The sequence below is a fragment of the Dama dama genome, chromosome 21 (assembly GCF_033118175.1).
Source record: "Dama dama isolate Ldn47 chromosome 21, ASM3311817v1, whole genome shotgun sequence".
NCBI classification, from domain to species: Eukaryota; Metazoa; Chordata; class Mammalia; order Artiodactyla; family Cervidae; genus Dama; species Dama dama.
This window is the reverse complement of record NC_083701.1, coordinates 17,113,352-17,134,329: the sequence shown is the minus strand read 5'-3', so window position 1 is coordinate 17,134,329 and position 20,978 is coordinate 17,113,352. Positions and strand designations below refer to the sequence as shown.

At 52.2% G+C, this 20,978-nt stretch overlaps 1 protein-coding gene across 1 annotated transcript; it reads left to right on the top strand.

The window, feature by feature from the left end:
- The first annotated feature begins 3,302 nt into the window (after nucleotides 1–3,302).
- Nucleotides 3,303–20,166, top strand: FAM83A (family with sequence similarity 83 member A). Its single transcript, XM_061122798.1, has 4 exons — nucleotides 3,303–4,074; nucleotides 13,026–13,193; nucleotides 14,117–14,241; nucleotides 19,632–20,166. Exons 1-4 carry the CDS (start codon nucleotides 3,595–3,597, stop codon nucleotides 20,164–20,166), a joined length of 1,308 nt encoding a protein of 435 aa, XP_060978781.1. The 5' UTR covers nucleotides 3,303–3,594.
- The last annotated feature ends 812 nt before the right edge of the window (nucleotides 20,167–20,978 follow it).

Sequence of the window (20,978 nt, the reverse complement as noted above, 5' to 3'; positions counted from 1 at the left end):
CGGACACGACTGAGTGACTAACAACCACCCAACGCCTCATTTTACAAACACATTGCAGGGCTGTGGCAGGATGCAGTATGTCATATAATATCAACAACATCCTAGAGAATAGACTGGCGCTGTCTTAGGCTGAAGAATGGAGCAGAAACTGGGCAAGGCTGGACCACTTATCACACATGCCTTCTCTCTTAGATCTCACACCCTTTGAGGTTCATCCCGTGAAAGAGGCAGAAGGCACTGTGGTCACCACGGGGACCAGACCACCCGCCTGTGGCTCCTGGCTCTGCCACCTCCCAGTCAGATGACCTTGTTAGTCAGGTAACTTCTGTGCTTCAGTTTCCTTCATCCATGAAACAGAAATGGTCACAGCACTTACTCACAGGACTGCTGTGACGACTGAATGAGTTAACACATGCAGAGCACGTAGAATAGCACCTAGTACTTAGAACATGTTCCCTGAGTATTCTGTGATTATATGGACAGAAAAGTCAAGTCCAGGGGGCCCTCTAAGTTACCTCCCCAGGTCACATATGATCTTAGGCACAGTCTGAACCCAGCTGGGCCTGATTCCAAAGGCATGGAAGCTTTTTGCCTTTGCACCACTCAAGGAATTAAGCGTCATGGGAAGATGAAGCAGTGTACCTATCATTAGTACAAGCCTGACTGAGGCAAGTTCTAGAAGCACCCTGTCAGCTCAGAGGAGAAGCAGTTAAGAACTGTCAGCAAAGGCTCCCTCCCATGGACGGGACTCAGGAAGACCTTAAACGCTGAGAAGGATTTAAATCAACCATGATGGTGGAAGCAAGGACTTCCCGCTGAGGGGGTGGGCTGAGCAAAGACAGGGGACTGGATCTCCCACATGGGTGAGGGCCCTAGACCAGGGTTCCTTAGCCTTAGCACTATTTTTTTTTTAAGACTTTTTTTCAGGTGGATCATTTTTAAAGTCTTTATTGAATTTGTTACAGTACTGCTTTGGTTTTATGTTTTGTTTTTTTGGCCATGAGGCAGGTGGGATCTTAGCGCCCAGACCAGGGATCGAACCCATGCCCCCTGCATTGGAAGGCAAAGTCTTAATCACGGGACTGGCAGGGAAGTCCCTGCCCTTTTCCCTTACACACTTTCTGGAACTGAAAAGAAGGTTTGGATGGTTCTGAGTGGAAAAGGGCATGGGAAGGGGAGGGAGGGTGAAGCTTGGCAGAAAGCACATGGGCTTTGGAGGGACCATGCCAGGGACTCACTAGCTGGGCAGGTTACTCCACTCCTCTGAACTGTGCCTTTCACGTTTGTGAAGGGAGGCCTGATCCTCTGAGTGTCCCTCAGCACAGAGAGCTAGGGTGCGGGGAGGACTTGACGACAGCCAAGTGAAGGATGTCCGCACACATCGCAGACCTGCAGGGCCTCCAACACTCGGCTCGGGACTCGGTACTCAAGGGGCCAGGTAACTGAGAGCTTCTGAGCCTCGCAGGGAATCAGCTCAAATCCCGCGGATTATCATCCCCTCACCGGACTGGGGACCGGACGCGGTGACACAGACTGGAGAACAGGCTGAGGACCAGAGGAAATGGAGGAGGGGAGGCTCGAGGAGAACGTGGGCGAGAGGTGAAATCCACCTGCACGAGCAGGGTCTGGGGGAAGGGAGAGGGTGTGGAGGCCAGCTGTTCTCATGTGTGTGATAAATCAATTCAGTCGTGTCTGACTCTGTGACCCCATGGACAGTAGCCCGCCAGGCTCCTTTGTCCATGAGGATTCTCCAGGCAAGAATACTGCAGCAGGTTTCCAAGCCCTCCTCCAGGGCATCTTCCCAACCTGGGGATCAAACCTCGTCTCCTACGTTCCTAGCACTGGCAGGAGGGTTCTTTGTCAGTAGCACCACCTGCGAAGCTCAGGTGTTCCCACAGATGTTCATAAACCCCAGATGTCCACGACGGTGACCTGCTCCTTAACACACCTGCAGCAGCTCCCCTCCCCTTTCTGTCTCACTCCTCTGCCCCCCATAAGTGCCCCTTGGGATCACTTGTACTGGAATCCTAGCCTCAGAGTCTGTTTCTGCAAGACCCCATTCAAAGACAGTCATGTAAACAGATTTTTTGGCAGGAAAGAGCTCTCTGCAGGAGGTACCCCTTTGTCTTGTCACTAACCTTAAAGAGACACCCCCACGCTCTACTCATCTTCTGGCCCTAGCACACCTTTCAGATCTTTTGATCACAGAATACCTTGCCTAATCTGTTGGGTCTTTCCATAGATCAAAGAAGTAGAAATTAAATAAGAATAAGTAATTAACAGATGATCAGATTTCTTCCCTAACTTCCCCTTCAGTCATCTCATGAACAAGCTGTGTGAACAAGATTGCATTTTAAGAACGATCACAAGAGGTCAACAAGCCTGCATGCAGTGGGGGACAGTGATGAACTTGAGTCCTTATCTCAGAGAGTAACTGAGACTACATCCCTTTTTCTCCTTAAAAATCTCATGGCTGAGCAGAATCTCAGGAGGTGGTTTTACAGGGACCCTGCATCCACCATCTCCCCCAAATTACCAGAATTCTGATTAAAGGCAGCTTTTCCTTTTTACCAACGTTTGTCTCTATCTGGAGAACTGATTTTTGAGTGTCGAGCAGCGAGACCTGATTTGGTAACACCAGGACTCTAGGTTTTGCAATCCATTGACATGGAATTGATGATTCCCTGATCTGGAAAGAAAATGTGGCTTCCCCCTTAGGGGTTCATCTACTTAAAACACACCTGTGGCCACCTGCCCCTCCAGCACTGAGAACAACCAATCCCATCAGTCCGTGGCTCTGACATGACTAAAGATTCTCAAGACAGTATTCCAAGCAGACACTTCCAACAGCCTACTGCTGGCCCCAGGACTGGTACCTCTCAGGCAGTTCTGCTCAAGCACCACCATGGCAAACACAAGAAGGAAAGAGAGATGGGAGAGAAGGCTTTTCCAGGGGATGGGGAGGTCTGGGAACTTGGGGAGTCACCGAGAGAAAGGAGGAACACCAGGCAGACAGTTCTGCCTGGCAAGCATCCAGTTTCCCTTCTCACACAGGGACCGGATGGACGCAGGATCACAGGAACTTGGCAGGAAAACTGTTGTCTTTGAACTAATCGACATCTGTACTGAAGAGCTCAGGAGGGTTCCCAAGGCACCAGGGTGACGCCGGAGCTGGGAGAGCCTGCTGGCTTTGTAAGTGGGGCCTGAGGAGCTCGGGGAGAATTGCACAACAAGCTGGAAAGCTGGCTCACCGTGACTGCTGGGAGGAGAGGAAGTCTCCCAGGGCTGAGTGTGCCCAGGCATGAAGGAGCCGGCCCTCCTGGCCGGCGGGCAGGGCGGGCGTTGCTCAGAGATAAGCCAACCCCTGGCGGTGGGTGATGAGCCCTGTGAGGCATTGCTCCGGACAGCAGTAAACCACCTCCTCGGAGCAGCTACCTGGCGGCAGGCCGCACAGCAGTGCCAGGAACGGGTACTTTCCAGAGGTGCCAGGAGTCCCGCTCCTCTTGGGCGGTGTGGCCCTGACATCAGGAAGGGTTCAGGAGCCAGCCGCTCCCCACCTCCCCGCCCCCCACCACAACTCAGGATCAGGGCAGCATGAGCCGGGCAACACACGTGGGCAAGATCCAGAAACGCCTGGAAGATGTCAAGAGCCAGTGGGTCCGGCCAGCCAGGGCTGACTTCAGCGACAACGAGAGCGCCCGGCTGGCCACAGACGCCCTCTTGGATGGGGGTCCCGAGGCTTACTGGCAGGCGCTCAGCCAGGAAGGCGAGGTGGACTTCCTGTCCTCCGTGGAGGCCCAGTACATCCAGGCCCAGGCCAAGGAGCCCCGCTGTGCCCCGGAGCCCCCAGGGGCGGCCGAGGCAGGCTCCAAGGGGCTCGACTCCTGCTCCCTGCAATCAGGTACCTACTTCCCCGTGGCCTCAGAGGGCAGCGAGCCGGCCCTGCTGCACACCTGGGCCTCCGCCGAGAAGCCCTACCTGAAGGAGAAGTCCAGCGCCACCGTGTACTTCCAGACAGACAAGCACAGCAACATCAGGGACCTCATCCGCCGCTGTATCACCCGGACCAGCCAGGTAGCGATGGCGGAGCCCGCGCCTCCTTGGCCACAGGGGTGGGAGTGGGAGTGGGGGGTTGGAGGAAAGGAGAAAGGGGTGCCTCCTGCTCTAAGACATGCAGTCCAGATGACTGGAGCGTAGGGTGGAACCAGGGATGTTTCTCTCTGCCTGGCCCTAGATCACTGACTTCCAAATTCCCCCTTGTCACCATCTGGGTTTCCTGGCCACGCATCACTGGAACTCCTACAATAGCTTCCCTTCTGACCCTCCTCTCCCAACTCGATCCCCGACCACCTAGTCTCCAAGCTGCTCTAAACACTTTTTACATTTTGGCCATGCCACATGGCCTGTGGAATCTTAGTTCCCCGACCAGGGCTTGAACCTGTGCTGCCTGTGGTGGAAGCGCAGTCTTAACCATTGGACAGCCAGGGGAGTCCCTGTAGACAATTTTTCTATACTTCACACTGAACTTGTCCCCTTTACTGCTTGGAGCCTTTAGAGGCTCCCACTTCCCCCACTGGGAAGAGCTGACTCCGCAACGCAGCTCACAACCCCTCCAGTTCCTCTCCCCGTTCTGCCACTCAATCCTGGGTGACCTGGAGATTTTCAGACCCACCAGACTCTGTCTTGAGGCCTCTGCACATGCTGTTCCTTCTGCCTGGAGCCCCCTCACCTTCCTGGCATCTCCTCTAACACCTACTCCTTCTCAAGACCAAAGGGGACTGAAGCCCCCTTCTCAGGCAGACTTTCCTGAGTTCCCCAGGCTAGGCGAGGTGCCTTGCGTCTCTGCTTCTGAATGAAGGGGCTGCTCCACTGGCATGCAAACCTGTCCTGTTTCCTCTGGGACTCGTCTGGACCTGTCGGTCCACAAATTCAGCACAGTGCTTGAATCCAGCCGGTGGTCGGCAGAGGACAGAGGAAGCAGCAGAAAAGATTTCTCCCTCTCCAGAGCATTTACCTTTTAATAGGTGACTTTAGAGGAAGAAAAATCCTTCAAGACCAGAGCTTAGCTGGCAGAATTTAAGGCACAGAGACTGGCACTTGGTCAGGAGTTCTCTTGTTGCTCCTGGAGCTGTGGATCCACAGGGGCTGCCCCCTGTTGGCCCAGGAATGGGGGAGGGGGTCGTTCTAGCCATGTGCACAAAGTGACTACTCAGCAGAGGGGTATGGGTGCCCCCTCTCCTCCCAAAACTGCAGAGGGGCAGGGGTGAGAATGGCCTCCCAGGAGAAGACTTTGTTATCTGTAAAGGGTCTCCGTGTCTCACCACTCAAATTATTTATTTTATATGTATGTGTGTGTGTGTTAGTCGCTCAGTTGTGTCCAGTTCTTTGTGACTCCATGGACTGTAACCCACCAGGCTCCTCTGTCCATGGGGATTCTCCAGGCAAGAATACTGGAATGGGTAGCCATTTCCTTCTCCAGGGGATCTTCCCAACCCGGGGATCAACCCTGGGTCTCCTGCATCACAGGCAGATTCTTTACCATCTGAGCCACCAAAGCATTAATTCTGTTATATTTAAAAGAACTTGAAAAAGAACAAATTGATATTTAAGCTCCTTTTCTGCTAAGATCCTACTCTCATGATGGACTCCCCTCCCAAGTCCAATACTGTGTGAAATCCTTTTTTTTTTTATCTTTATGTATTTGGCTGCACCATGTCTTAGTTGTAGCACATGGGATCTCTGATCTTAGTTGCAGCACATGGGATCTTTGATCATAGTTGCAGCATGTGGGATCTAGTTCCCCAACCAGCGAACAAAACTGAGGCCTCTGCACTGGGAGTGCAGAGCCTTAGCCACTGGACTGAGGTCCCTGTGTGAAATCTTATGGCTCCAGAAGAAGCCACCAGCACTGGGGAAGCTGTGCTTAAAAGAAGAGAGGGAGTAGAATTCTGAAGAACAAAATAGAAGGTCACAAGTGGTGAAGCATCAACTTTGACGTTGCTGGGCTACTTCAGAGCAATATTTCACGTTTTGCTGATGTTTTGCTGATGGGCTCAAGCAGGCAGTCAGGAGTGCCCGCACTGCCTGGGGTGGGCCGCACGACCCAGGGCAAGTCCCTGGGCCTCCCCAGGCCCCAGATTCCACACTGGACTAGGGTCCTTTCCAGCTCCCAGGGCCTGTCCCTAAGAGGACCTCTGGCCTCTCTGTCCTGAAGTTCAGAGCTCTCCCGAGGGGCGGGGGCCAGTGGTGGTGGTGAAATTCTCAACCACAGCTGCAGCTTAAAGGGGGAGTGAGGCTCCTGGAAAGCAGCCAGGTGAGGGCTTGTGAAACACTGTCGTTCCACCTCCCCCCCACCCAAATCCTTCTCCTCCCCCAACCCCACCCAGGGAGGCTTCTCTCTCTTCACCTCTGTGAACTGGAGGCCTGCAGCTGTCCTTTGCTCTGTCCACACAGCATGTTACAAATTTAGGACAACACTTAAGGATCAGAAGATTCCACTCAATAGTAAGAATTCCCAGCTCCTCTTAGCAAATCAGAGGACTGGCTCTGCTGGTGCTGAGTTGAGGCCACCCCTTTGGGTGGGTCACCTTCACTGCCCTCTTCACCAATCCCTCTCGTCCCAGGCCCTGATGTTGTTCTCGTTATTGTTTAGTCGCTCAGTCGTGTCCGACTCTTTGTGACCCCACGGACTGCAGCACACCAGGCTCCTCTGTCCTCCACGATCTCCCAGACTTTGCTCAAAAGCATGTCCCATGGACAGAGGAGCCTGGCAGGCCATACAGCCCATGGGGTCACAAAAGAGTCAGACACAACTGAGCAACTAAACTACAACAAAGTCAAGGAAGGCCCCAAAGACCTTCACCCATTTTGTTAGCTGTCAGGCTCCGGCAGGCAGTTTGTGACATCACTCCCACACCACACACACACACACACACACACACACACACACACACACGCAGGCAGTTTGTGACATCACTCACACACACACACACACACGCAGGCAGTTTGTGACATCACACACACACACACACACACACACGGCTTAGGAGTGACCAATGACCTGTTCCCACAGGGATGCCAGGGAGGCTGGATCCCCAGTCACAGGCGGTCCATGGGAGGAGGAGGGTGGGGACAGGTTTGTGTTCCCCCTGTGCTTCAGCGCCCCCAGAAGAGAACAGAGAGGGATGAACAGAGCCAGCCTGCAGGGTGTTTCCCAGAGCAGTTTACATTCCCTATGGAGCAGGAGTTGTCCCTGTTTCCCGTTCTGCTCTCATCCCTCTATTCCATAAAGTCTACATGGGCCAGGCCCTGCACCCAACAAGAGGCACCCCTCCTCCCAGTCACCTGCCCTTAGGGCAGTGGAGGGGACACTGGACTTGAACAACCCTCTGTGCCTGGGAGCAGAGGGGAGCATGACTAAGGCAGGCTTCACAGAAGAGGTGACCTGTGAGTTGAGTCTCAGAGGCTGAGTAAGAGTTTGCTGAGCAAAGAAGGGAGGGAAAGGAACTCCAGGCCTAGGGCGGGTCGAGTGCAGAGGTCAAGAGGAGGGAGAGGGCTGGATGCCCTGGAGGCAGGGAGACCTGGAAAGGACTATCAGGAAGGAAGAGGGCTTTACTTGTAGTTCCCTAGAAGCAGGAGAAGGTAATGGCACCCCACTCCAGTACTCTTGCCTGGAAAATCCCATGGACGGAGGATCCTGGTGGGCTGCAGCCCATGGGGTCGCTACGAGTCGGACACGACTGAGCGACTTCACTTTCACTTTTCACTTTCACACATTGGAGAAGGAAATGGCAACCCACTCCAGTGTTCTTGCCTTGAGAATCCCAGGGATGGATGAGCCTGGTGGGCTGCCGTCTATGGGGTCGCACAGGGTCGGACACGACTGAAGTGACTTAGCAGCAGAAGAAGGAGGCACCACACACCACACAGGGCCATGTGGGGAGCACCAGGGTCTGGGCAGGGGGGCAGCGGCGGAGGAGCCAGGGAATGCATGGGCGTAAGTCTTTATTGTGGTTTTACAGGGAAGGCAGAGCGGGCGAGGTAAATTGTTGAGAATTGGTTCGTTTGAATAATTCCGCAGGCTCGGAGACACAGGTGGTCCCTGGTTGTCCTGTATTTGGCACTGGGGTGATTTAGGGTGGGAAGGGAAATATTGTCAGGATGCTGGAGAGTTAGATAACGAAGGCTTGGGACATGGGTCTGGATTGCTTGGTTAGCATCTCAGAGGCTGCTCCTAGGCAAGGTGTTTGCCATCTCTAATAATAAACTAACCCTGGGATGTCAAAGTATCACAAAATACAGAAAATAAGCCATCCTCCAAGTGTGGTCCAGGATTCCCAAAGGTTCCAAGACCCTCCAGTGGGTCTGTGAGGTACTGCCCTTTCTAACCACTCATTTGTGTGAGGTTGGACTATCTTTATCTGCTTCCCCGCAAACAACACATCACAGCAGATTGCTACAGGAGCCCTATGAGAACCAGCTGTCTCCTGTTAAGCCAGACACCACGGGGATTTGCAAAACTGAAAAATAATGCCATTCTGTTCACTCCATTGTGTTGTTGTTGCTTTGAAAGTATAGTTATTTTTGCCTTAAAATTGTTATTCATGTTAGCATGTGATGAGTTTAATCTTGCTTTAAGTAACAAATATTAGTTGTTTTAAAATAATGTTTAATAAACATTAAACATTTTCTCAGTTTGTTTTTAATATGACAAATATCAATAGTTATAATCCACATAAACAAAGCTGTTTGGAAGCCTCAGTAGTTTTTAAGAGTGTAAAGGGGTCCTGAGGCCAAAGTGTTGGAGACCCTGAACAGACAGGCCCCCCAGCCCTGCCAGATTCCTCTTCCTCTCCCTTTCCTTGCAGAAAGAAAACTCCATCCAGCTCCCTGGGGAGGTGGTGGGGGAGTGGGGCAATGCAGAGGAGCAAGGGGCAGCTGTAAGCCGGTTCCAAAGAAGCTCCATGCCCCACCCCTAGGTGTCAAGGACCACCTTCCCAGGCCGAGCCCCTGCCCTGAGAGCAGCTGAACAGAGAACAAGGCCCAGGGATGGGACCCAGCAGGAAACCTGCCCCCACCCCACCACGCACCCAGGAAGCTGAGCGTGTCCCCCACCCCACACCTAGTAACTGAGACTCCAGGGCCTTGAGCACCACCAGGGTCCCCATGGCGAGCTCTCTGGTTGTTCCTCTGACAGGGGCCACTGAGGGAGGGGCAGACCTGGGAGAGAGGGGTCCAGCCCCCCAGGCCTGTGGAGGTCACGGGCAACAGGGCGCCTCCACTGGCATCAGAGCCCAGTCCCACCAGGATGGGGTGGGGTGACCTCCAAAGGCCAGTGGAAGTGCTCCTTGCCCACCCCACGCCCCCACCATCCTCCTGGGATCTGTGATTGGCCGGTCTCCCTTCGCACGGGGGTTCCCTAGAGTAAGTCCCTCTTCCGCTCTGGGTGCTGGGGCTCAGCGCTGGTGTATTGTCACTGCTGCAGAAGGGCGTGGAGGGCAAGAAGCACGAGGCACAGCAGAGGTGACACTAGCGGGGGGCACGTGATTGGAGCAGATGGGCCTCTCGCAGCCGCCTTTCTAAGGGGTCTTGGCCCCTCACCCTGTGGTCAGCAGATAGGTGATGGTGGAGGGTCCACCTGGGCCCTCTCTGCCCACATTCTCTTTGAGCTCTGCTTTCTGGGGTCCCCCAACCCTCCCAGGCTTGACTCTCCTTCCCTACCCATCCCTAACCCACAAGCAGAGAAGGGACAGACTGCACCTGATGTAAACTGAGATGAGTCCTTCTCTTAGCCCACAGTAGACTGGTTGGGAGGGTGGCTCTGGGTTGGGATCTAGGGCATCTCCAGCCTTCCAGCCCTGAGGCTTTTGGCAAGTTACTTAACGTCTCTGCACCCCTGTTCTTCACCAGGGAAGCCAGGGTCATGGTGTTGTGAAGGTCACGGGAAACAAACGTACGGCTGAGAGTAGGTACTCAGGAAATCATTGCTGCAGTTATTACACATCAACCAAAAGCAAACACAAAAAGGGAGCATCAGGGACTCCAGGACTCCACGCTTCCACTGCAGGGGGCACGGGTCCAATCCCTGGTCAGGGAACTAAGATCCCGCCTGCCGCGAGGCATAAATAAATAAAGAGTGAAAATTCTGTTTTGTTTTTTAAGGGAGCATCAGCACCTATGAGAGAAGGAGGGAAGAGTAGCAATCAAACGACAAAGTGGGGCGCGGGGCGGTGAGTGCCTCCAGCAACTGGGCCCACCGGGACCCAGATCGCCTCTCCCCTCCCGCCTCCTGCCTTCCCCACGGCAGCGGGATTTCCAGCCCATGAGAAACTCACATCTGCCTGGCTGGTAGTGGAGGGTCCTGAGCCACGATTCGAGGTCTACGCAGGATGAATGCTGCTTGTAGGCACTGCCCCAACAGACCCGCAGCCCCCTGACTGGGTCCCTCCATCTCTCTGAGGCTCCAGAGTTCCAGAACTGCCCTGCCAGGCTGTGCTCCCAGGCCGACTTCCTTCCTTAGCACGGGAAGTACCTCCTTCTCCTTCTCAGCCAGCCCCATGCCTCCATGCTGGTCCATCTGATTGGCCCTCAGAAGATTCCCAGGTGGTACAGTGGTGAAGAACCCACCTGCCAATGCAGAAGATGTAAGAGATGCAGGTTCGACCCCTGGGTCAGTAAGATCCCCTGGAGAAGGAATTGGAAACCATTCCAACATTCTTGCCTGGAGAATCCCATGGACAGAAGAGCCTGGTGGGCCACAGTCCACAGGGTCTCAAAGAGTCAGACGTGACTGAAGCAACTTAGCACACATGCACAGAACGTCCAGGATGATCTCAGCTTGAGAGTCTTAATTGCATCTGCAAAGACTTTTTTTTCCAAATGAGGTCCCAGCCATGGTTTTGGCAGTTAAAATGTAGACGCACCTTTTGGGATTTCATCATTCGGCTCACCAGGCCCTGTGAGGGGGGACTGTCACACAGGGGATGGAAGAAGCTGCATGCCTGTGTGCTGGTCACCTCAGTCATGTCCTACTCTTTTCCAGGCCATCGCCTGTAGCCCGCCAGGCTCCTCTGTCCATGGGGATTCTCCAGGCAAGAATACTGGAGTGGGTTGCCATGCCCTCCTCCAGGAGATCTTACTGACCCAGGGATTGAACCTGAGTCTCGTGTCTCCTGCACTGGCAGGCAGGTTCTTTAACTAATGTCACCTGGGGAGCCCCTGGAAGAGGTTATTGACCTTGAATTAATCCAGCTGGGAGACAGTGCCAACAGGAGGCAAACAAAATGAACCTGGATACTCATAAGCCTGTCCTTTCAAGCATCCCTTACATTAGGATGCTGGGCTTTTTATAAACCCAACAAAAAAACACTTCTCTGTCCATTAGTCACCTACTAACCAGCCTGGCTCTGGGAAACAGGGACTCACTGGGACACAGCTGGGAGGATTTACTGACCTCCTAAGGGGAGAGAATTGTCTCTTTTGCCAATACTTTGGAGGAGGAGGCATTTGTTTTTCAGGAGAGAGGTCCTCAGAGTTATTGGTGCCATAAGCTTTAATGTGTACATGTACTTAACTGTTTGCTTCTCTGGCGGCTCAGACGGTAGAGAATCTGCCCAGGGACACCCCGGTTCAATCCCTGGCTTGGGAGGATCCCCTGGAGAATGGCATGGCAACCCACTCCAGTATTCTTGCCTGGAGAATCCCATGGACAGAGGAACCTGGTGGGCTACCATCCATGGGGTCACAAAGAGTCGGATATGACTGAGCTACTAACACACACACATGTACTTAACTGTGTGTTAACAGAGCCATGGTTCTAAACATCTCTAGTGACCTATAACCCAGGGTGAACAATTTCTCAGCGGTCCTCTCCACTGTCCAGACACCCAGAGCAACTGAGCAGCAAGTCAGCTCCATGTAGGTGCCAGCCAACTCCTTCACCTCTCTCTGTGACACTCTTGTTCTTGCTACTTCCAGGTGTTTATGGTCCAAAAAAAAATGTATTGTAATTATTAGAAAAGTGGCAGAACATTATTATTACAGGTGACATTGAAGAAAAAAATCATCATAGTCCCCCAGCCAAATACGACTGCCATTTTGGTTTTGCACTTGTCTACGTATACACCGCCTTCCCTCCCTGGCAACCGTAGTAGACATGCTAGCATTCTGTCCTTTGTTTTCCTTTTTCACTTAGTTAATTGTTAATACATATTTGGTGAGCATTATACTAAACAGCAAGTTTTGCTTAAACATTTCACTATTCCTTATAGTCTCTATGTAACCATTATAAATGATCATTTTAATGGCTGCTGAATAATCTACTTGTCAATGCTTGGCTGGGGAACTAAGATCTCATAAGCCTTGCGGCGTGGTCAAAAATAAGATAAAATGAGCTTGGGGTGCTGTTGGCACAAGTTGGATGAATGGGTGCCTGGCAGGAACACGTACTTCTCTCCCCGTGACTGGTATCTAGACCCCTCACCCCCGAGTTTCTGCTCTGCCGGACCACGCAGTACCTGCTGGTCGAGCAGGACTCCCTTCTCCACCCACTGGGGCAGCTCAGTATCCAGTCTAGTTTATACTTCCTGGGGTCTCCACAAGGGTCTGGTTTGAGACTTAAAAACATTTGAAAGCCAGTGGCCATAGAGTGCCTTCGAGCTCCAAACAGCTGAGAACCCATAACTGTAAATCTGTCCCTCTCCTGTGATTCTGCCCCAGCACCTCGCCTGGTCTCATCTCCACCTCTCTGCCTCCTCGTTTTGCTTTTCTCTCCTTTCTCCTCTGCACTTTCCACTCCAGCAGTGGGAAGAGAGGCCAGAGGATGTGAGGAGGGGCCGGAGACTAGGGGTAGGGCCCCGCCGCAGCTCTGCGTGCGTCCATAGTCCTGCCCTGTCATCCCCCACCACCTCCAGTGCAGCACTCACGGGACCAGCTCTCCCAGGCCCGTTGGGACTGAGGAGTTGGGCCGAAACCAGCTAGCACCTGGCCCTGACCTTCTGGTGTCCGACCCCTCTGCCCTGGCCCAGGTCCTGGCCATCCTGATGGACGTGTTCACGGACGTGGAGATCTTCTGTGACATCCTAGAGGCGGCCAACAAGCGCGGGGTGTTCGTCTGTGTGCTCCTGGACCAGGGAGGCGTGAAGCTCTTCCAGGAGATGTGTGACAAAGCCCAGATCTCTGACATTCACCTCAAGGTAGGGCCCCGTGATGGTGTGAAAGGTACTTTGTGTGAGGATAGGATAAGTTATGCTGTGGTAACACATGCCCCCATCTCACTATAGTAAACATTTACTTCTTGCTCAAAGTCCAGGTCAGATGGCCCTTCCTCGTAGTGTGAAAGTGAGGCCCAGTCATGTCCAACTCTTTGTGACCCCATGGGCTATACAGTCCATGGAATTCTCCAGGCCAGAATACTGGAGTGGGTAGCCTTTTCCTTCTCCAGGGGATCTTCCCAACCCAGGGTTCAAACCCAGGTCTCCTGCCTTGCGGGCAGATTCTTTACCACCTGAATCACAAAGGAAGCCCAGGAATACTAGAGTGGATAGCCTATCCCTTCTCCAGTGGATCTTCCTGACCCAGGAGTTGAACTGGGGTCTCTTGCTTTGCAGGCAGATTCTTTACCAACTGAGCTATCAGGGAAGCCCTACTAATGAAGGGTACCATAAACCCATGATGGGATCGCTTTCCCCATCAGAAGCAGCTGAACTCACACCCCTGGACTTGGATTCAGAGGACCCCAACCCCATCCTGCCCAAAAGCTGTGCAGCTGCGCCATAAGGGACACACAGCCCCCGAGACACAGTGACGGGGGAGAGAGGGCGGGAGGATTCCAAGGGATGTGCTTAGGGCCTGAACTGGAAGAGCATCCTATCACCCCTGTTTTCTGCTTTGTTTGAATTCTACCATCTCCCCTTTCTTTTCTTCTTCATTACTCAAATAATGTCAGGATATGGAAGAAAATTTAGAAGATTCAGCCAAGAAGAGCATAAAAATGGCCCATAATCCCACCAACTAGCGATAACCCATTTGCTCTTGCTGAGCAACCTTCCAGACATTTTCTAGACAGGTGTGTGTCCATAAATACACAGTAAGGACACCTCGACTTCCCTTCCAACAGAACATCTCCATCCGGAGCGTGGAAGGAGAGGTGTACTGTGCCAAGTCAGGCAGGAAGTTCTCCGGCCAAATCCGGGAGAAGTTCATCATCTCGGACTGGAGATACGTCCTGTGCGGATCATACAGGTAAGCGCTGGGTTCCACCTTCTGTTGGGGCTTCGAGGAGGCCAAGGCTGAGCTTGGTGCAAAGCAGCCCCAACTGCTCAGGCCCACGCCCCCACCAGCAGCTCCCGGGGGAACTGGGGACTCATCACTTACATGAGGCTGGAGACAGAACCCGCCTGGGAGAAACAGGGAAATCTGGGAATTCCTGGGAGGAATTCCGGGTAGGGAGACACTTCCAAGTGCCTTGGTCTCCCTTTGCATTGCAATAGCATGTTTCCTCATTTCCTTTCTCAGAGTTCTCAGGTGTGATTCTAAAGCCGTGCAATTTGCTTTGTTGTTTTTGGGGGCCCTATTTTACTTTCAAAATGTTTCATTATTTTAATATAGACAGTGTATAGAGATATTAATTCATATGCCAGATAATGCATCCATTTAAAGTGTGACCAGCTTCAGGGACAAGGGGGAGGTCAGAAAGTCCTTCCTGCACCTGCTTCTCAAATTCCTTTGGCCTAAAGTATGTCCATCTTCTGTCACAGTGGCATCCGTAGATGTGGCGAGGGCATATCCATGGCTCCCTCCACCACTAAGCAGTTACCTCCCCTGTCCCCATCTCGGAGGAACTGGTAGTACGACTAGCAAGTGCCTTGAAAGTGAAAGTAAAAGTCACTCAGTCGTGTCCGACTCTTTGCGGCCCCATGGACTGTAGCCTGCCAGGCTTCTCTGTCCATGGAATTCTCCAGGCCAGAATACTGGAATGGGTTGCCGTTCCCTTCTCCAGACGATCTTCTTAACCCAGGTCTTCCGCATTGCAGGCTGATTGTTTACCACCTGAACCACGAAGGAAGCCCTTATTTAGCTATTAAAAAGATTCCCTTATGTTTGAAAAGGACAGAGAAAGAAATTCTGAAAGAGAAGATGAAGGAGGGGGAGGCCTTCTCTTATTTTCCACAAGGACAATCAGGCCTCTCTGTGTTCATGTGTATTTGCCCTTAGAGCTCACCATTCAAGGGCGGCTTTGACCTTGGAAAAGGCAGAAGGAAGCAGAACCACTTTATTGAGCCAGGTCCTGGGCCAGGTTCCATCAGACCTTTAGTAGGGATTTAATCTTTGTCACACGTAGAAGGAGGCATCATTCTTCTGACTGACAGATGGGGGGACTAATGCACATAGAGGTTGGGTGATTGGGCCAGGGTCACCAGCTTCCTTGACCAGGATCTCAGGCTGGGCTTGATATGGGGGGCACCAGGGCTTCCCAGGTAGCTCAGCTGGTAAAGAATCCACTTGCAATGTGAACCAGGAGATCCCGGTTCAATTCCTGGGTCGGGAAGATATGCTGGAGAAGGGAATGGCTACCCACTCTGGCATTCTTGCCTGGAGAGTTCCATGGACAGAGGAGTCTGGAGAGCTACAGTCCTTGGGGCTTCAAAGAGTGGGACATGACTGAGTGACTTTCACTTTCAGGAGGAGGGTGGCAGTGGGCTTGAGGACACACCAGGCCATTCATTCCTGAGAACTGTAGGGAACCCAGGTCCCAGTGAAACCAGGAGAAAAATTCTCCATGTGAAAAATTGGATTCTACTTCACACATACACACATATGCATGCACACACGCACAATCACCTCCCAATAGATTAAAAGAAATTAAATGTCAAAAACAACTTTAATACTTTTAGTAAAATATAGAGATGGATGTCTTTTAGACCTTAGGATAAGGATTAGGTGTCTTAACATAGACACTCCTCTGTGTTAAACAGAACACAAAAAAGCACTGACTAAAAAAGATTGCTAAATTTGACTATGCTACAGTTAAGAACTTTGGTTCACTGAAAGACAGCTTAAAGTAAGTGAAATGTCAGATTACAAACTGGGAACAGGTTTTCATGATGCCCTGACAAGATTAGCGTTGAGAATCACAGTGAACTCCCACAAACCACACGTGAAAAACAGCACAATGGAAGTGTGGGCGAGAGGTGAGAGCAGGCGTTTCATGCAGGAGGAAATGCCTGAAAAGATGTTCAGCATCATCAGTGATCAGGAAAATGCAAATCAAGGCTAGAATGAGTTACCATTTTATACCTAATCATCATTCATCAAAAAAAAAAAAAGACTGACCATACAAATAGTGGACTTACAAATTTCTACATCGCCGATGGGTTTTCAAATCAGCACAGCGACTTTGCAAAGAGGCATTTCCTCTAAAGCTGAATATTCACCTGGTTTTACCCAGCAATTCCACTCCTAGATAGAAAATCTGGTCTGTGAGACATCAGAAGACAAGTGTAAGTACTGGTGCGAGAGGGTGCTCCTCCCTCGGTCAACAGGAAAACCTTCGAAGCAACTCAAATGCCTATCAGTGAGAGAATGGATTGTAGAGACCCCAGTGGAATATCATACAACAAAGACAAGTGAAGTACAGCAATAAGAAATAACATGAATAATCAGCAATATTTAAGAGAAAAAAAACCCCCAAAGATGACATTTATGTTAAATAAAAAAAGTAAAATAAAAATATTTACCATTGCTCCTCATCATCTGTAGAGGACTGGTTCTAGCATCCCCACAGATACCAAAATTCTAGGATACCCAAGTGTCTCATATCAGATGGTATCCGATTTGCATATAACTTACACACATTCTCCTGCATACTTCATGTCTCGATTACTTAAAATACCCAATACAGTGTAAACTGTATGTAAATAGTTGCCAACTGGCAAATTCAAGTCTTGGTTTCTGAAACTTTCTGGAAGACTTTTTTTTCTGAATATTTTTCATCCCTGAGTATATGGAAGGCTGACAGTACTTTTGAGAATATATAATACTTTTTCTTATTATAGCAAAAGGAAAGTATGGGAACTATGACACAGGATTCTGGGTGATGATTTCTTCTATTTTGGAGAAACTGGAAAAACGTGTTCCTGGAAGGGACCATGTGGTTAAATGCAGGTCATTGTCAAGATGCTAGCTTTTTATTTTGGGTGGTAGGTTCATAGATACTTGTTGTTCAGTTGCTAAGTTGTGTCTGGCTCTTTGTGACCCTGGGGACTGCAGCAGGCTTCCCTGTTCATAGGCTTCCATGTTCCCCTGTTCATAGGTGCTTAGGTTATTTAAAATAACCAAGTAAAGCTATGTAAGTGTAAATGTGCCATTAATAGATCTTTGGCATGAGTCTTGAGCCAAAGATTATGATCAAATCAATTCTATGCACTTGTGAAAGTGAAAGTCGTTCAGTCGAGTCCGACTCTTTGCAAGTCCATGGGCTATATAGTCCATGGAATTCTCCAGGCCAGAATACTGGAATGAGTAGCCTTTCCCTTCTCCAGGGGATCTTCCCAACCCAGGGATCGAACCCAGGTCTCCCAAATTGCAGGTGGATTCTTTACCAGCTGAGCCACCAGGGAAGCCCAAGAATACTGGCGTGGGTGGCCTATCCCTTCTCCAGGAGATCTTCCCGACCCAGGAATTGAACCGAGGTCTCCTGCGTTGCAGACAGATTCTTTACCAACTGAGCTATCAGGAAAGCCCCTATGTACTTAAGGGTCAGAAAAGAAAAACTCAATAAAAATAAAATTCTTACCATGGGTGGTGATAAAAGAAAGTGTAAAAGCTAGAGCACAGGGTGAATGGACTTTCGGGGTGTAAGGGAGGAGCACCCTCACACAGTGCGTGTGGAGAGGAGGTAGCACTCAGGTACTGTAAGGACATGGGCGCTGGGTGGGGGCATAGGGCACACAGGGTGTGTGGGGCCTGAAAAGTTGCCTGGGCACCTTTGGACCTTCTTTGTTAGAGAAAGCACGCAGTCGCTTGGTCTAATCTAGCCTGATTCCAAAAAACACAGGGCGATTTCTTTTTTTTTTTTTTTGCCGCTCTGTGCAGCTTGCAGGATCCTAATTCCCAGACCAGGGACTGAACCCCGCAGTAGAAGCGCAGTTTTAACCACTGGACCTCCGGGGAAGCTCCACAATTGACTTCCTAGTGTAGCCAAGAGTGCTGCTGTCCAAGTGTGCTGCCTCCCTGTCAGCTGGCTGCCAGAGCCAGCATTAGCTTCCCGCCTCTTTGGGTTGTGTGGGTGGCTCCTGGGTGGGAGGTGAGGTTTGGACAAAGCCTTATTGTTCTTCCCAGGATTTCCCCAGCCTTGCATGGGCCCCGCCTGCCTCACAGAGCAGGGGACTCCAGAAGCTGGACCTGCCTTTTGGCGGAAAGACAAGTTGGGGCCTGGAGGCTGAGACCCTTGGTCCCAGCCTGAGACCCTTCTGTCCCTCACAGTGACCCTGTCTCCCTCTGACCGTTCTGTATCCACTGCTCCAGACCTGGGCTTGCATTATTGATTCTCTTGATAGTTAGACTGTCAAGACTAACCTGACAGTCTTTTGTGCTATCACTTGTCTCTTTAGGGGTGAGTGGGATGATGAAGAGAGTTTTCAATCAGAGATAGAAATAAATTTGTTTAAATTAGGGAATCATAAAAGTAACACATAAATGCCTTAAGCGTTTTGTTTTCAATAAAATGTGTAAATGAGGGGGAAGTTCAGGGCCTCTGCTTGAGGGTGTCCTCCGGCAGTGTCCAGGCAAACCTTCCATGTAGCATCTCTCCTGTCCTGTCCCCACCCCAACCCCCACAGTATTCTCCTTCCCATCCCCCAAAAGCATAGGACTCTCCCTCCCCTTCCCACCCCTTCCAGTCCATTTGCCTGAAAACCTGGCTACACCCTTTTGAGTTTCATGAGCCCACAGCCCTGCCATCCAAGGAGCAGTCCAGACCCTCATTTGTTTGGGAGAGGCAGATGTCGTGCATGTCACAGGTGGGGCTGCTGCGGCCCCAGAGGCTGGTGACCCCCAGCAGCACAGTGGGGGGACACTGGCGTTCGGCCAGCACGCGGCCCTTCTGTGCCTCCGTGGGGACTTCTGAGGGACTCTCATCTGAGCACCAGGAGACCCAAGGCTAGGATTCCCTCTGCATCTTAATTACTTCCGTGCAAACATTCACTGGGGCTTCCCAGGTGGCACTACTGGTAAAGAATCCACCTGCCAATGTGGGAGACGCAGGTTTGATCGCTGGGTCGGGAAGATCCCCTGGAGGAGAGCATGGGAACCCACTCCAGTGTTCTTACCTGGAGAATTCCATGGACAGAGGAACCTGGCAGGCTACAGCCCATAGGGTCGCGAAGAGTCAGACACGACTGAAATGACTTCACACACACGCGCGCAGGCACACACACACACACACACACACACTCGCTGTCTCTGAGCTTCAGCTTGGGTATCCATGGGAAGGGTCACTGGGGGTTCAGTCAGGGTGGGAGGAGCCAGTGTGGAGGCGTGATGGGCACACCTGCCGTCCTCCTGGTCCTCCTCCGGAGCAGGGTGCCCGCGGCCTCCCCGTCGCCCCCTCACTCTCCCTCCTCTCCCTCCAGCTTCACCTGGCTCTGTGGGCACGTGCACCGGAACATCCTCTCCAAGTTCACGGGCCAGCCAGTGGAGCTGTTCGATGAGGAGTTCCGCCACCTCTACGCCTCCTCCAAGCCCGTCATGGGCCTCAGGTCACCCAGGCTGGCCACACCCCCGCAGCCCGGAGCAGCCCCCGGGCCCCCGTCCGGCCGCCTCAGTGACAGCAGCAGCTCCGCCAGTGACTGCACGTCCTCCAACCCCTTCAACAGCCCGTCGGCCCGCAGCAACCCTCAGACCCGGAGTCTGTCCACGTCCTCGGGGCCCGGCAGCCCCCTGGCCCCAAACCCACTGCTTGCCTCCAGGTTCCAGCCCCACCACAGCCCTTGGGGGGCCCTGACCCCACAGGCCCACTTCTCCCCGAGGCCCCATGACGGCCCGCCCGCCCTCTACAGCAACCTCAACGCCTACAGGCCCACGCGGCTGCAGCTTGAGGTCCTGGGCCTGGTGCCCAGGGTGGCCCACACCTGGAGGCCCTTTCTACAGGCCTCCCCACATTTCTGAAGAGTCCCTTCTGCCAGCTGACTTCCCCGGCGACAAGGCTGGGCATTCCTGGATATTTCTGGCTCAAGGACCCCACTTCAACACTGCTTTGAACCTGCTTCCCTTTGAACTAAAGGAACTTGGACAAAACCATTGCCCGTGTTTGAATGTTCCCAGGCCTGAAATGATTTGCTTCCTGAACCCCTGGTATGGCCCAGGCAGCAATTCCAGAAGGTTCCAGGGAGGTGGTGGGCAGAAAGCTAGAGGACAAAATCATGAAAATAGAGCATCTTTCTTCCAAAGAGCCGCTAGGGCTTTAATGTCGACATTTCCCAAACCTGTAAAGAGACAAGCGGCTGGGGCAACCCAAGTTTTACATATGGGTAAACTGAGGCACTGAGGCAGAGGGTGGGTGTGACCAAGGTCCTCCTGTGTCCCAGTGCCCAGGAGTGGCCCACTCCCCAGGGATTCAGGAGGAAGAGATTGAGGAGACAGTCTGGGGACATACTGGATATTTTTGGGAGGGGATGGGAATGTCTCCTCCCTGGAAGAACCTAATACTAGAGAGTCCCTGGGGCGGTGAGTTAGGGATGGGGCCCAGAACCTGCCACTGGAAATTATGTGAGGTTGGTTCAAAGTGTGGCCACCTGGGGTGGGGCAAACCGAGGCATCTAGGGGATGGAGCTGGACAAGGCCCTGTGGCAGCTCAGCTCTTTGCTTTGAAGAGCCTTGGGCTGACCTGGAGGTTCCTGGAGTCTGCACTGGATCCCGAGGGGCTTGAGTTGCAGATCTGAGGAAGACCCTGCAGCCTTGGTTCAGGCAGCCTTGAGCAA

Excerpts from the sequence above, each read along its gene's own strand:
- FAM83A (XM_061122798.1), top strand. The coding sequence starts at position 3,595 with ATGAGCCGGGCAACACACGTGGGCAAGATCCAGAAACGCCTGGAAGAT. Across the intron at positions 4,075-13,025 it reads GTATCACCCGGACCAGCCAG|GTCCTGGCCATCCTGATGGA; the intron begins GTAGCGATGGCG and ends GCCCTGGCCCAG. Across the intron at positions 14,242-19,631 it reads GTCCTGTGCGGATCATACAG|CTTCACCTGGCTCTGTGGGC; the intron begins GTAAGCGCTGGG and ends CTCTCCCTCCAG.